Here is a 14,980-nt window from a genome sequence, read left to right as displayed (position 1 = left end):
GTGCCATCAGTGGAGTGACAGCTCTAGCAGCTCTAGCGGCGGCGAACAGCGGTTTAGATGCTCTTTGGCGGTTGGCGCCGCTTGACTTGCCAGTGTGTGTGACTCTTCAGGCCGAGTGTGTGTGTGTGTGTGAAGTGGTTGTTGTGCAGAAACTAAAAAAAAACCAGGAGACGCGTGGACTGAGGTGAACAAACAAAAATAATTTAAAAAAACAAGAAAACACCGGGACACGAAAAAGTTGGCTGTTTAACTCGGCAGTTAGCTAAATATAATAGCACAATACGGGTTTTTTCGTCTTCTTTCTCATACATGCGTACCTGGGCAGAGATTCAGATTTACCGCCTTCCCCACTGCCCCCTTCTTCGCTGTTGCTATCGTCGTTCCGCAGTCGCTCTCACGTAATCCGCCCCCGCACCGCTTCGCCTCGCCCACCCCACAAACTGATAGACCGAAAATCGATTAGAGCGGCCTCTCTTTGCGTTACGTTACGTTGCTGTTACCGTTACGTCGGGTGTGTGTGCAAGCGAGTGTGTTCGGTTCGTGTGTGTGCGTGCGTGTGCAAGGTGTGGTGTGTATAGAAAATCGATTGGCAATTTGAACCAAGCTATCGCATCGCAGTCTCCGCGTGTGTGCCGTTACGCGATTTTCAACAGTAAATTTGCTTTTATTTTTTTGCCTGTGAGTCCTCTTAAGTGAGTGAGTGAGAAAAACCGAAAGAGAGAGGGACGGGCTCTCCCAAAACCAAAAGAAAATTAAAACAAAAAATAAACACCGGACATGGATAAATCAGCGGCCACGAACTCGGCCACTGCCGATGGCCAAAACGAGGCAACAACAACAGCAGCAGCAGCAGCTGGGTGTGGCAGCAGCACAAGCAGCAGCAGCAATAACAACAGCAGCAGCGGTAGTAACAACCACACCAACAACACCAATGCCTTGCAGCGCCTTGCAACAACAACAAGTGCTGTGGTGGCATCCCCGATGACGATCAACCTGAACATCAGCACCACCACCGGCGGCAATTTCGGCGTCAGCGTCGAACCGCATATCAGTGTGGAAAGTCTGAAAAAGATCATCGCCAAGAAGCTGAAGGTGGCTAAGGATCGAATCTGTCTGCTGCACCGCGAAAAGTGAGTACAATTGGGTTTTTTCTATATCGATATCGGGTCAATAAGAGGGGATTAAAACGAGAAAAGATTTTCTTATATTCAATTCCAGTGCCAGTTACAATACCAAGATTTCCAATTTTATAAAAAAGTTTGCATTAGGGAACTATTTTTAAATGCTACTAAAGATTTAGCAATCGTTTCCGATCGTTTCTAAAAAGTTATTATTTCAAAAATTATTTTGATTTGAACTGGATTTAGATTTTTAATTTTTAACTGTTAGTAAAAGTTGGTCAAATTTAAATTTTTAATTTAATTTTTCCATTGAAAAAGTTATGTCGAATCTGTCAATAGGAATTTGGAATTCAATGGACTACAGTTGGAGTCCGTGCGCAAATCTTACCCCAGGAAAAATGAAAAAGGAAAAGGGGGTTTTGTTTGGCAAGTGTGTCACTTGCATATTGCCATGAATTTCTTATGATTGTGCTAATGAGGTAATATCGCACACATAGAGAATAACTGATAAGGCAAACAAAAGTTTCGAAATGGCATTTTATCAAGTTGAAAGTTCAGTATTTTTTTTATTTGTTTGTTTTGAAATTCCCCATACATGAATAACTGTTTTGTATAACCTATGTTTTAAGTATTTAAGTGTTTAATGTTTGTAACATGTTAAAATTAATTAACATTGAACGTTAACAATCGTTGAAAATCTGGCGGATTGAATATATAGCAAGAATTTGTTTAAAAAGTTTAATTGTTTTGTACATGATTTTTAACTGCGAGGGTATTAAAACTTATTTTTCTTTTTTTGTGTGAGTATCCCTCTGTTTTTAGAGCTTTGTTTAGTTAAATTCTTTTGATTATCGTTTATGTTATCGTCTTTCCACGCCTCGCCCCTCCGCAGCGCCTCTTTTTTCTAACCCCTTTGTTAGGCTTTGTTATAGAGAGAGGTGTGCGTGTATTGGTTTTAGTCGCTAAGCTGCCATTGTTTAGTTGATGTGCTTTGCTGTTCTCGTTATTATAATGATTATTATTGATATAACCTCCAAAAAAAAACGGCATGTTTGAAGGGTTAAGCACAAATTGCTTGAGTGTAGTGGTTGTGGAATGGGGTGCCAATTGATCTAAACACACACACAGCTTACAAGCGATTTCATAAGCAATTTGTTATTTATACGAAACAAAATAAAAGTGTGCGCATAACACAAAACCGGCAAAAAAAAAACCAAACAAAAACAGAAGCAGAAGCGGAGAATGAAAAGGCAAAGAGAAAAGCAGAGAGGGAGGCAACTAGTTGCATTGTGCTGTTAAAAGTTAAATGTTAGGTGCAACTGTTAATGCTAGTCCGACTTCTGTTACTGTTTTCCGGAATATTAACTTGTATTATTTATTTTCTCTTGATTTATCAAAGAGTTGCCCAATTTTACCTCACTGACATGGTCACATGTCTTAGATTTAGAAACTATTTTTGATTTAGGATTGGTTATTCCCGAGAACTGGGAATTACTAAAGTCAAAAGTGTTTTTTGAAGGGCCTGCATTGCTTTGGCTTTGTATATGTATTGTGTGTGTATTGGTGCATTACAGAGGCTTCGCAATAATGCGGGCTTCGCCTTCTATCCTTCTCTTTTTTGCATCCCGCTCTCTCTTCTGCATTTATTTCTGCAAATAGATTTCTAATTGAGAGAACTGACTGCCCTTCCCCTTTTTCTTTGTCTGGCTTTTACTAAAAAAAAACTTGACTGATAAGAATTTCACTCGCTTCTTCTTTTTCTCCTTCTCTTTCGCCGTGTTGTTGCATCTGTTTTATGCCACTTTGCAGCAAGCAACAAAAGCAAATGGGCAATGGCGTCACGGTTTTTTTTTTGTACTCTCATCTCTTCTGCCGCTCGCTTTTTGTTGTTGTTGTTGCTTCCACTTGAAGTTCTTTTTCATCTTCTTCTGTCAGTGTGTGTGGCAGAGATTTCTGTGTCCGCTTCCCTTTGTTCTGCAATCAAATCGCTGCTTCTTCCTTCTCTCCTTCTTTTCTCCCTTCCCCACTCTTCGCATCTTCTTCTTTTTTATGATGATGTTGGTAGGCTGCGCTTATCGGGCATTCGGAAAATGGACTTCTCGGCTCTTCTTCTTTGTCTGAATGTCATATGTTGGCTTATAACCCTACCAACAACAACAATAAAAGGAGCAGAAGAATGATTAAAAGCAGAAGAAGCCATAGATGCCACCCTCGCCAAATAAAATACATAGACTGATGCGGAAAAACCTACCACCCGTCTTAAGCAAAAAAAAAAGCCTTTTGGTAAAAGCTTATTCACACCACCAAATACGCTTCTATGAAAATTGGAAAAGGAACAAATACACCCGCCCGCAGAAAAAGCCGACACAGAAAAGGAGAAAGAAGAAGCCACCACTAGCTAGCAGAAGAAGAAGATGAAGTATTGTCAAATGACGAAACGTACACAAAAATAAATATCGTCATTATATAAAATCTCTAATTGCACAGTTTAAATGTTATAAAACCATATTATAATGGTTTCAATCTAATGGTTTATGAATTGGGAACTAATCGAGTTCGCCATCAAGATTCAGATACCACTATTGACGAATAACTTATTACTTATTAAATATTTGAGAATAAGGATAACAAATATTTTTCCTATCAAGTAAAAATTTTTGAAACGCTTACTCAAAATTTCTTACACATCAAAATTATCATATCATATTAGTTTTTCTTTCTGTGTTGCGCAGCCAAAAGGCAAAATGTTGCACACATCAATGAATGGAAATGAGAATTATGTACTGCATGTAAAGTCACCACCATTCGAATTGGAAAACCAAAGACGAGAGGCGTCTAAGCACCACCAAACGCGAATCTCCAGGTTACCATATCCACTATCCATATCACTGGCGTGGAAAATAGGTGGATGACCACAACGAAACTGGTCAAATGTAAAATACAGTGGAAAAGCATCAGAAGAGTATTTATTCCAAGGGCCAACCCTTTAAAACCACGTGGTTGCATTGAATGATGCCATGGCCTAAACTAAAATATAATCCTTCATTTAATCATATTTTAGGAGCAAAATTTTTAGTTTTAAATCAAAAGTTATATAATTTTAGTTTAATTTAAAAGAATATATTTATGTTTGATTTGAAAAAAAAAACAGAGTAATTAGAAGATTAAAAAAAAAGAAGTAAAAGGCCAACTTGGAATAATAAATCACTTATGTAGGTACACATGCATCGTATTAACAATTCAAAAAACTGTTCCTAATAAAGTTTTAATTATATACAAGATATTGCCATAGCTGAAATCCATTATGTTAAGTTATGTTCCTTTGTCTTCTGCAATATCAACCCTTTTAACACGTGGTGGTGAAAGAAACCTGAACTGAACTGTTTCCATATAAACCAGAAACCGGATTTGAAGTCAAGCATATGTGTACAAATGTAGTATAATATTGAAGTACTAGTCTAACAACCGAAAGACTAATTATGTAGATTCTCTAAGATTTTAAAACACTAATGGAAGGAGCATAACTTTGGCCCAATCAGATATTTATCAGCAAGTGAATTGTGTAAAAAAAGGGTATAAAAGCGCGAATGGAGGTGAAATAATGTCGTATCAGAATAATGCCAACAGATTAAATGTCCCCATTCCTATCGGGCTAGCCCCTTGCCCAGTCCGTCCCCCGATTCCCGATTAGTGGCGCACTCCCAAGGTGTGTGCTATATGACATAAGCCCAAGTCCCGCGCCCCACGCTCCATATGTCACCTTAGGGTTCTTCAGATAGAGCTACGTAATTGTATGGAACTAAAACAACGCACACGCAAACATCATTTCCACCTCCACCTTTCATGATTTCGCGTGGCCCTGGGGCGTGTATTATCAACAGTTTTAATTTTAGTATGCGCTTTTTCTTCGTCTCTGTTCATAATTTTAAAGCAAAAGGAAATACATACATATGTACATAGGTGGGGCATCAACGGAACGAGGGGAATCGGAATCGGTGATGTTTCGGGGCCTCATTGCCCATGGCTACGTCATCAACTAGTGGCGCGTGTGTTTTTACCTTCTGCTCACAGTCAAGCTCGTCTAACAGGAACTATATTTACAAAATTGTGAAATTCAATTAAACTTCTTAACATTTGATTTCAAGCGTACTTTGAATAAACTAAATTTGGTTTTCTTCATAAAAGCATAATAACGGTTATTCTAAATCGGAGTTTTATTAAAAGAATGCCTTTTTTATTTGCATAGATTTCGATGTCTACTGATAACTTAGACAACTGAAACTATAAGGCTGTATACATACATATTTACAATTGCAAATCATTTAGCTTTCAGCTGATTTTCATATTTGTTTATTTTTAAAGCCATTCTAATTTGTTTTTATTTATTAAAGATCATAATCAGGCTTGTTTTCACATTTTTTTTACTGAGAAAAAATGTTTTTTATTATTGTTTAAAGAAAAAATATTAGAACCCAAAAACGTTTGAGTTTTTTTGAAGAGTAGCTTTCTTTAACTCAACAGTGAAAGTTGCTTATAACTGGTGTAAGTTTCTATTAAAGAATCATTTACTTTGATACAATTTTAATTATTACATTTACATGTTAAAAACTTCGTGGTGAAGAAGTTCAACTGTGCATGCCCTGTGCTGGCATGTTGAGTTTTAGCTTTTAAAATGTGTTGAGTTGGTTGGACCAGGCCAAGTGGTGGATTTTGGCCGCGTTTTTGGGGCTTGCCTTAGTGGGACTATCCGTCTCGCTCAGGTAATACTGCTTTTATGGTTTCAGTTACGAAAGGTTCTTAAATTCACGGCAACTCGAAATGATCTTTGTTATCTCTGTATCTGACATGTTTGATCAAACTTGACTGGGTTGGGATTGGTTTGGTTTTTTTTATTTGTCATGGGTTAAGGGTGAAAACGAGGCACTTTTCTTTGTTGGCTCTGCTGCGCAGTTCTTGGTTGCTTTTTTATTTATTATTTTACGTTGTTGATTAGGCGGCGAGAAGAGATCTTGTTTGGAATATGGACAAGCGTGCTTTGTTCTGCTGCTCTGCACATTGTTTGCCTCTCCGTCTGTCTATCTATCTCTCTGTCTGTTTGTCTGCTCTCCGCTCAACTGTTTGCCCGTGTTTGTTTGCCGCTCTCGCTCTCTCTTCCCGAAGATTAGGTTACACAAGACTCGCTCTGTGCTCCTCTCTTCAACTCGTTTAAGTCTGCCGAACTTTTAAAGCCTATTCCGATGCAAACTATCACTAGTTTTAGTTTTACAAATTTGTTTAACCATAAAACAGTTTATACAGCGAAATTTGTTATTATTATTATTTATTGTTATTTTCATAAATTTATTAAATTACCTCGAAAAAAAGCTTTATTATATTCTAACAGTAAAACTAGCCCAATTGTTTTAAAAGCTGGCACTAGAAACATAATAAGAAAAACAATATGAACATCAATACTATCTTAAAATAATAAAATGTTGATATATTTGTATTGTTTGAATAGGAATTTTAAACTACAAATATATAGAATTTCGTTTTGCTCTGTGCTATTTGCTATTTAAGGAATTGAAAACCATGTTGGTCTGTTTTTTGGCAACACTTTTCGGGTATGACCAGCAAGTAACATCCTCTTTCATTTTGAGTGTGCGTGTGAAAACTCGTTTGGTTACTGGGAAAGTAACGCCACACGGATACAGAGAGTCGGTAGTCAGTCCACCACCACCAGCTCACATCACCTGCCTTCGCATTTCCTCTTGCTTCATCTCTGCTCCACCCTTTTCTGTCCCTTTCCCTTTGCCCTTCAACCCCCCACCGCCTTTGGCCAATTTCCAAGCCCCACAAGTGCCGCCCCCTTTTTCCAAATGGCCCTTGGCTGCCATTTTGTACCCTTCGTTATTTGCCCTCTTCTCCTCCTTCTCCACCATCATTTGTTTATGGCCTCAGGCCTTAGCCTTGGCTTTGTTCGGCGATAGATGGCGCCACGCCTCAATGCTTCTTCTTCTCTTAACCTCATCTCTCCCCGCCTTCGTTTTTCACTGCTGGCGCATTCAATAAATTTTCCCATCACTGCAGCTTGGCGCTTTTCCACCCACTGAATTATTAGAATAAACTGAAACTCTTGGTGCAACAAAGTTGCTAGGCATTAAAAATAGAAAGCATCGCAGAATCGGGAGGATGTGAGCTCGTTCGTTCGCTTTTTGCTCTGCTTCGGTTCAGTTCGCTTCGGTTTAAATGGTGAATGAATGGGATGGTCTGGTCTAATACACTGGGAAAATGTATAGGCTTTAAAGAAAATTGTTATGTCGCCTAAAGGGATATTGATGCATTCTTGGACTAAAGTATAAAGTATTATATTGCAATTCACCTAAACTTAAAGAACTAAAATCGTGCATCTTCTTAGTTTGTATAATAGATTATACGAGATATAATATAAAAATCAAACACACGTGTATTAGGTGCGCGAATTTTTTAGTTTATGTAGCAAAAAATATTAATTTTAATATTTATAAGTTTTGGTGATCGGCTTAAATTTGTTCCTCAGAATTATATACAATACAAATATTAGTGTCAATATCCAATAGTTTTTTTTCAGTGCTTTTGACGGGTTGATCTGGGCTAGTGGGTGGTTGGCATCGGTTTGCGCGGCTGTTTTGGGTGGTTGGTTGCCTTCTTTTAAGTTTATTTAAGGTGCTGCGGTTGTGTGTATCTAATGCCTATGCATATCTGTGTGTGTTTGTGTGAGTATCTGCAAGATACAAAATTAAATAGTGGCCAAATCTGAGCTAACGGCACGTTTGCATGTTTGCTGGTTGTGCGGACGGGTGTGTTTGCATTCTGTATCTTGTAACTGGCAGAAACTTGCCTTAATTGTGCCAAATTGCATGCAGCAGAGAAGATCCACGAAATTCTCGAAACATATTCGTTATCTATTTAAAGCCCAGACCAATGACTCTTTCTTCCTGCTGTTTTCTTCAGTGGTTGGGTTTGGGTGAGATGTGTCAATGCACCACAATCAAACCATCAGGCCATGAAAACCACCAACCACCAAAGTGCCGAGCAAGAAATAAACGCATCAAAAATCTTTGTTTATGCTCATAAAAAATGCAAATCCAAATTACTGGTGATTAACCGTGAGGCTTTAACCTTATCCTTCTTCAATTCTTCACTCTTTCGATTTTATACATCATTTTGCTGCATTTTCAAAGATATTTTCAGCCACTAAAAGTGTACTCAAAGTGAAAATAGACAAAGAAAAACCAAACAACAAAGAAAAGACAACCAAATTAAAAAAAACAACAGGAAAGCAAAAACCACAAAAGCAGTAGGGTTAGTAAACATTTAAAAAGGAAAACAAGGGGAATGTTGAACATTTTAGAGTAGTTTTGGGAACTTCGATTGTTATTTATTGCGTTATATTAATAGATTTGAGTCAACATCACAGGCAACCATTTAAATTGTTTGTGATTGATTACTAATCACCAGCAACCAATTAGTCACAAATTAAAGAATTTAATTTGTTTGACAGACAAAAATCAAAAATTAAAAATTATAAATTATAAAATTATAAGAAATTTCACTAGTATCTGTTATTAATTAAAATCGCAAAAACTAATTCATTTATTGTTACCACATGCGAAAAAAAAATGGCAAGAGAATTGCATCACTCATTTAATGATTGATTTTCTTGCCGACTTCCGTCTTGTACCCCTCACATTTTTATTCCCCTCTTCATAACGATTTCATTCACCACTCGCTTGATTCTTTGATTCTGGTTTTCATTCACATGCATTTGCTGTCAAATTGAGGGGAATCTAAATAATATCATCAGCAGCATCCTACACATATTGCAAACACACTCATTCAAATTTTCAATTACTCACACACATGTGCAAATTGTGAATTTGTTACACAGGAAATAAAATGAGGTTGTTTGGGTCCCTATTATATGGAGAATAATAAATATAATTGTCCGATCTTTATAAAGATTGGGAATCTATATTTAAACAAATATATCTTATATAAATGTCTGGTTTTTAAAAATTATGAGATGCGTATATAAGTTTAAAAAAGAATGTCTTTTGATAAGAGTTTGAAACAAATTTAACTTAAATTGTCGAGAAATACCGACAAATCTTGAAGACCCATTATAAAATGTTTTTAAAAAATTTATATAATTTTTTGTAATTTTATTGTGGAAGTGGAGAACGCTTAAAAAAGACGGCGTCACCCAATTGCATTTACTTTCAATGCAAAACGATAAAAAATGAGTGAAAAAACAACAACTTACGGCATCAATAACGTCATCGGAGAGAAGTGTTTCCCCTCTCCCATGACCGCACATTACCGCCCACCACCCGCAGACCCAACCCCCTCTTTCCATCAACAATTTTGCTCGGCCGGCCGGCAATTGTTCTCTTTGCTCTTTGTTGCTAAGCTTCTATGTATGCGTGTGTGTTGGTTTTGTTTGCTTGTGTGCGCGCGCAGCCCCACACACAAACACCATGTTAAAAAAAGCTGTTTTCGTTGCTGTTATTCTGTTATTGCAGTTGTTGCTATCGTCATTGTTGTTGTTTCTGCCTTTAGCTAGAGATCCGATGAGTGCGTCTCCCGCTTTCAAATCAATCCATCTATGCAGCCACAGTGATCTCTCGATAGTCAAATGTCATTATCAAACTGATGAGGATTTAAACCTCTTCTTTCAAATTATTCATCTATCGACCTGTTGATAAGTCATTAATATCTAATGTTATTTATAAATTCATAAGAAATGTACGGACTTAACTTAATTATTTTAGCCTCCATTCATTTTAAAATGTTATCCAAGTTTTTGGATATTTGAAATATCTCAAAATATTTCCAAGATTATTTTTATATTTGTGAAAGATTTTAAAGTTTTTGTTAATTAAATTAAAGTGAAGATCCCTTTTCACCTCTATACACACATTTACAAAAATGCTTGAGAAGATATAAGTTAAACTTTGAATTAGTTATAAATGATATAACTGCAAGGAGTGACCACTGTAATTTTAGCATTTTCAATGTTTGCCCTTTCGAAAATGTCTTCCGGTGGCTGTCGTATATATAGTATAGTTAGTAAACCTGTATAGCTAAACCTTCTGAATCAATAGTTCGAAATTAGAAAAAATTTTCTGTTTTTTGTTTGATTTATATTCGTTGTAGACTGTTGTGGGTGAGTATGGTGGTTGTAAAGGGGTGTGGGGGCGAGTTACTTTCAATGTGCGGGGGCGTGATGTTATTTTTGCTTTTGCTTTGCTGCTTTTTGCTATTTTTAGTCGCTTGCTGTGATTTCTCATTGTTGTTTGTTGCTGCCGTCGATCCTCTCCGCAATTTCCCCCCTCTCTCGCTGATTCCTTTGTTTAATTTGTCTTTGTTGTGGATGCTGCCTGTAATCCCCCTTCGCCCACTGCCACGCCCCCTGGTCCTCACGCCCCTGGGCGGATGCAAATGCGATGTGTTGAGTCTACAAAGCTGCGATTCAGCTGTTGCCATCGATTTTTCAGGCCTCTCTCTCTCGTACTCTTGATTTTCCCTGACTGGCTAGGCTAGCTCAACCCTTTCCCGATAGGTTTTCCCCGTAGTCTTTGCTCCAAAACAAAAAGGGGCGTTTGGGGGAGTGGCTGGAGGGTGGGTTTTACTTGGTGAAACTGCAGATGACAGCCTTGATGATGCTTCCACACCCACTGGTTGGATCACAGATAGATACTGCGTTTATGCGAGTAGTATATTTAACAAATATATAACCATTTGTATCGACTCAATAATAGATACTACGTTAATGGATATATGGATAAAACGGATGAGGAGTAGGATATCATTTGGGTTTTCACATAAATTCATCTCAAAAGAAAACAAAACAATTTTTAAATTTAAAATTAGCGCTAAAATGTATTTATTTTTTGTATTTATTGACTACGATAAGCATTTAGCTGCTTGCAGTGAGTATTTTATATATGATTATAATTATTATTTTCTTTTTTTGTTTATAATACCCGTTGTTTATCAAAACATTATCTCTGCAATTTGTGCGACTTTCATGAGTCTACCGAACAAAAGTCAAAAAGTTTGTTTTAAAAAAAAAAACTTTTGGATAAAGAGAGCCCCAATATTTAAGAAGTAAACCCTATAAAAACTGTTGAAATTCGAATGCCACTTATATTCCCGAAATAATAAGTGTTCGTGAAGACTACTATCGAAATACAATCGGGAGATAAGGGTCTCCCGCATTCGGGTCTAGACCATATGGTCAACACCAGCTTCGGTCAAAAGGGGCGTTCTAATCCCACATCCTGGCCTGGCCTGGCCCTTCTGCTCGCTTCCTTTTCCCTTGTGGTGTGGTGGTGCAGCTTTTCGTCCGGAAATTAATGAAACTCATCAGCAACAGCGGCGGTCGGTGGTTGCAACCCTAAGTTGCTATGTGGGTGGTTCGGCTTCGGCTGCTGAAGGAGGAAAAGCTTCTCTCAAGTGAAAGCTGGGCTGGAAATTTGTGTTTTTTGTTTTCCCTTTTCCCATCTCCCAACTCCCTTTCCCAGTGCCCCGCCCCTTTGCCCCTTGCCCGTTTATTGCCAAAGTGGTGGCTGCTGTGGTTGCTGGTGTTGATGATGGTGCACCAGGCTGTGGCGGCCGCTTTTTTATGGCTATGTGGGAGTTCTCTATTTTTGCTAACTCCACAGTGTGTGTGTATGTTCGGTAATCAAAGTTAGGATTAGTTGACTTTAAAGTAGCCTCAGGGGTAGCAACCGCTGCATTCAACCCCACAAAAAGCGCCCCAGTCGGTGGTGCAGGCCGAAATATTGGATAGGGATCTAAATGTTTTAGTATCTGTGCGGGTATCTATACTAAAAATTGGAAACATCAGGGCAATAGGAGCTTTTAAGGGAGCTAATTGTACAAGTTTGAGAAAGAGCTAAAGGTAAAAAATACATTGTATATTTTAAAAAAAGGTTGTTCAAGGTAAATGTGAGCAAAATGTAATGACAAAAATTAAAAAATTTTCTTTTTAAAATATAAATCAAGAAATTGACAATGTAAGATGACTTAAGTAAATAATGGATAGATAGATTCCTTCTCTTTTGTTATTTAAAGAAATCGTAAATTCTTGGAAGTCTACTTGTAATAGTTCGTTATATTGAATAAATATTTGCTTAAATTGAAAAATTGATGTCTCCGGGTTAGCAAAGACCTTTTCTCTTCGCACCTTTTTGCCCAACCCCTTGCATCCCGTAGTTACTCCAAGTCTCACTTGTAGTATCTTCATCCCTCGCACCAGTACATATATCTATGGAGAAGTTTAGGGCCGGCTCTTAACCACATGTAGTTTGCTAACCCACGAAAAAGTGTATCTACAGCTGGAGCTAGCTGCAAAGAAGCCTCTAAAATTCTATTAATTAACACGTTTCTATCTGCAGCTGTGCGGGCTGTATCTCTGTATCTGTTGCTATACACACTAGACCAGACGCAAGTAGTCGAGCAAATATGAGAAATACTTCCTCATATCTTTGGCAAATAATTCGTCAGCGTTCAAAATTATTCGGGCTCTGATTACGCTGCCGTTCAACTTATTCTCGTTTAACGCGTTTCTGTTTTTCCGATATCGCGAAATGGGCAATGAAAACAAAGCAATCGAATAAATAAATGAATCAAAAACACGAATAGGAAAACAATAACAATCCACGCAAAAGCGATGAAATATCTATCTATCTATCTACCGAAAATTAAATGGCAAAAAGTAGAAGATATATAAATAAAAGTTGTATGACATTTTCGTGGCTGCGCCTTGTCTTATGTGTATATGAAACTAGATTATAGAACGAATCAAATTTATATCTATTCAACTCGGATTGACATTTCCGTGTGATGGGGATGAAAGATCGAAAACGAAATTGAACTTGAAATGGAAATGGAAACAAGTGACCAAGCAAGAAAAAAGAAAAGGTTATGCAATCGTTTAACGGTTGAGAGAGTTTCTGGTTCCGCTGGACTTCTTCGAAAAGGGTGGGAAAGCCGAAATTTCGGGGGAGCAGCATTTACGGCAAAGATATCCAACCCCTGATAAGATGTTATGATATTATCGCCTTAAAGGCATATCTTTCTTTTTGAAATCTGCACAGCAGTGGGTTTTTGACATTCCTTACAACTTTCCTAAATTGTTTGCTTGTTTGGATAAATTTTTTCTTTACATTTTACCTCTTAATATAATATTATTAAGCTTGATGCTTGATGTTTTTTATGCAGGTTAATTATACAAAACATGTTGTCTTATAGCATTAAATGTCAGTCTTCTTTGGATTTAGTGTTTTAACTTATTTTAAATAAAAGCCATTAATGTTTTTTATTTAGTAATCATGTTCTGAATGTTATTGAATTAGTTTGCATATGATAAAATGTAAATAGTTTCTTATTACACTAACTATTAAACTTTTCGCATTTTTTCTAAGAAATTGTTTATTCTCTTGGTTAAAGAGATGTTGGCTAGCTTAGCTGTTGGGCGTGTGTACAGTTGTCCTTGACTCGTCGAGAAAAGTCTGTCAGTCAGTCAGTCAACCCCCCAATACCTCCCTCTGTCAGCTCCAAAAATGTTGACCAGACATTTGGGAGGCATTTTTGTTGTTTTTAGATACACACCAACGCAGACTTTTATTTTTTTCGTGCCCTTTTTTCTGACCACGCGTTTTCCCTTGGGTAAAACTCTCTGCTTGGCGGAAAATCTCGGACTTATTTTCAATTCTCAGTGCAGTTTTCTATGCGAGGCTCTCTCGTTTTCCCATTGCTTCTGTCATCTTCTTTCCTCTGTGCCATGTGAGATTTTCCACACCACCTTCACTTTTTATACCCTTACAGAAGGTATTATAAATCTGTTTTGTTTTTTGTACCACGTTGAAGAAGACATTTTGGAAACTAATATTATATATGTTCTTAATAAGAAATGTGAAAGCAGATAAAGTTTGAAAATAAATCGGTCGGACTATTACACTTCTATAGCTGTGATATCTACAATTCTAAATGTAAATAAATACATATGAAGTTTAATATGGGAATATTTAGGGCTAGGATTATTTCAGGTTAGTGTTATTTTTTGTTAAATTTGAGCAGTAAAAGCTGGTGGAAGAAGGATAAACGGCCTTGCGGAAGGGTATAAGGTTCATCTTGACGAAGCAAACTTTCCTTCTGTTTTTTTCTGTTGGTATTTCTTGTTTAGGCTTTTACCCTTGTACCACTGACTACAAAACCATCATTGGTGAAGGAACAAAAGAGAAGGAGCGTGTGAGTGAGCGAGATGGCTCGAGAGTCCTTGTGCGCTGCTCTCTCTCTCTCTCTCTCTTCAATCCCTGGGCCTTCTTCGCCGCTTCCTTTTTACCATCCTCTCCTCCTTTAAAGGCAGTAAACATGATAATTTACGCAGCATGCCCAATACACACACAACGCCAGTCGATTGTATGTGTATGTATGTGTGTATATACATATGTATGTGCAATGCGGCAAGGTGGTGGAATTTTATGACAACAAAGGGCAATTCACTTGGTTTCCCGGTTTGAAATTACATAGCTGGAAAATGCCGAATGCCGAATGCCATGCCCCCACCAAAGGCCTATTAAAGAATATATGTATGTACATCTCGGGGGTTGGGGTTCGGGGGTCGGAATTACGGGTAAAGAACGAAAGGAAGAGATCGTGTGAAGAGCGTGGAGGAAGCATAGCATACCACATATCCTAACCCCTGATCTCTGCGGGTGTCACGCTTCCACCTTCTCATCGGTTACACTTCGGTTACAATAGGGGCATTTCTGGTTTTACGCAGGAGGGTGCTGTTAGGACTTTTTCCTATTGTCCGATTTTCCAATTAA

General features: G+C 37.7%; 1 protein-coding gene across 1 annotated transcript in view; it reads left to right on the top strand.

Moving 5' to 3' along the window:
* Positions 1-31: 31 nt before the first annotated feature.
* Positions 32-14,980, top strand: part of LOC108038463 (midnolin homolog) — a 37,819-nt gene continuing 22,870 nt past the window's right edge. The window contains exon 1 of the mRNA XM_044461414.1: positions 32-1,130. Coding sequence (XP_044317349.1) covers positions 778-1,130 — 353 coding nt within the window. The 5' untranslated portion in view covers positions 32-777. The remainder of the gene's footprint in view (positions 1,131-14,980) is intronic.

Source organism: Drosophila rhopaloa, unplaced genomic scaffold, assembly GCF_018152115.1.
Source record: "Drosophila rhopaloa isolate 14029-0021.01 unplaced genomic scaffold, ASM1815211v1 contig_3, whole genome shotgun sequence".
NCBI classification, from domain to species: domain Eukaryota; kingdom Metazoa; phylum Arthropoda; class Insecta; order Diptera; family Drosophilidae; genus Drosophila; species Drosophila rhopaloa.
Note: the sequence above shows the minus strand (reverse complement) of the source record. Positions and strands in the feature narration are given on the sequence as shown.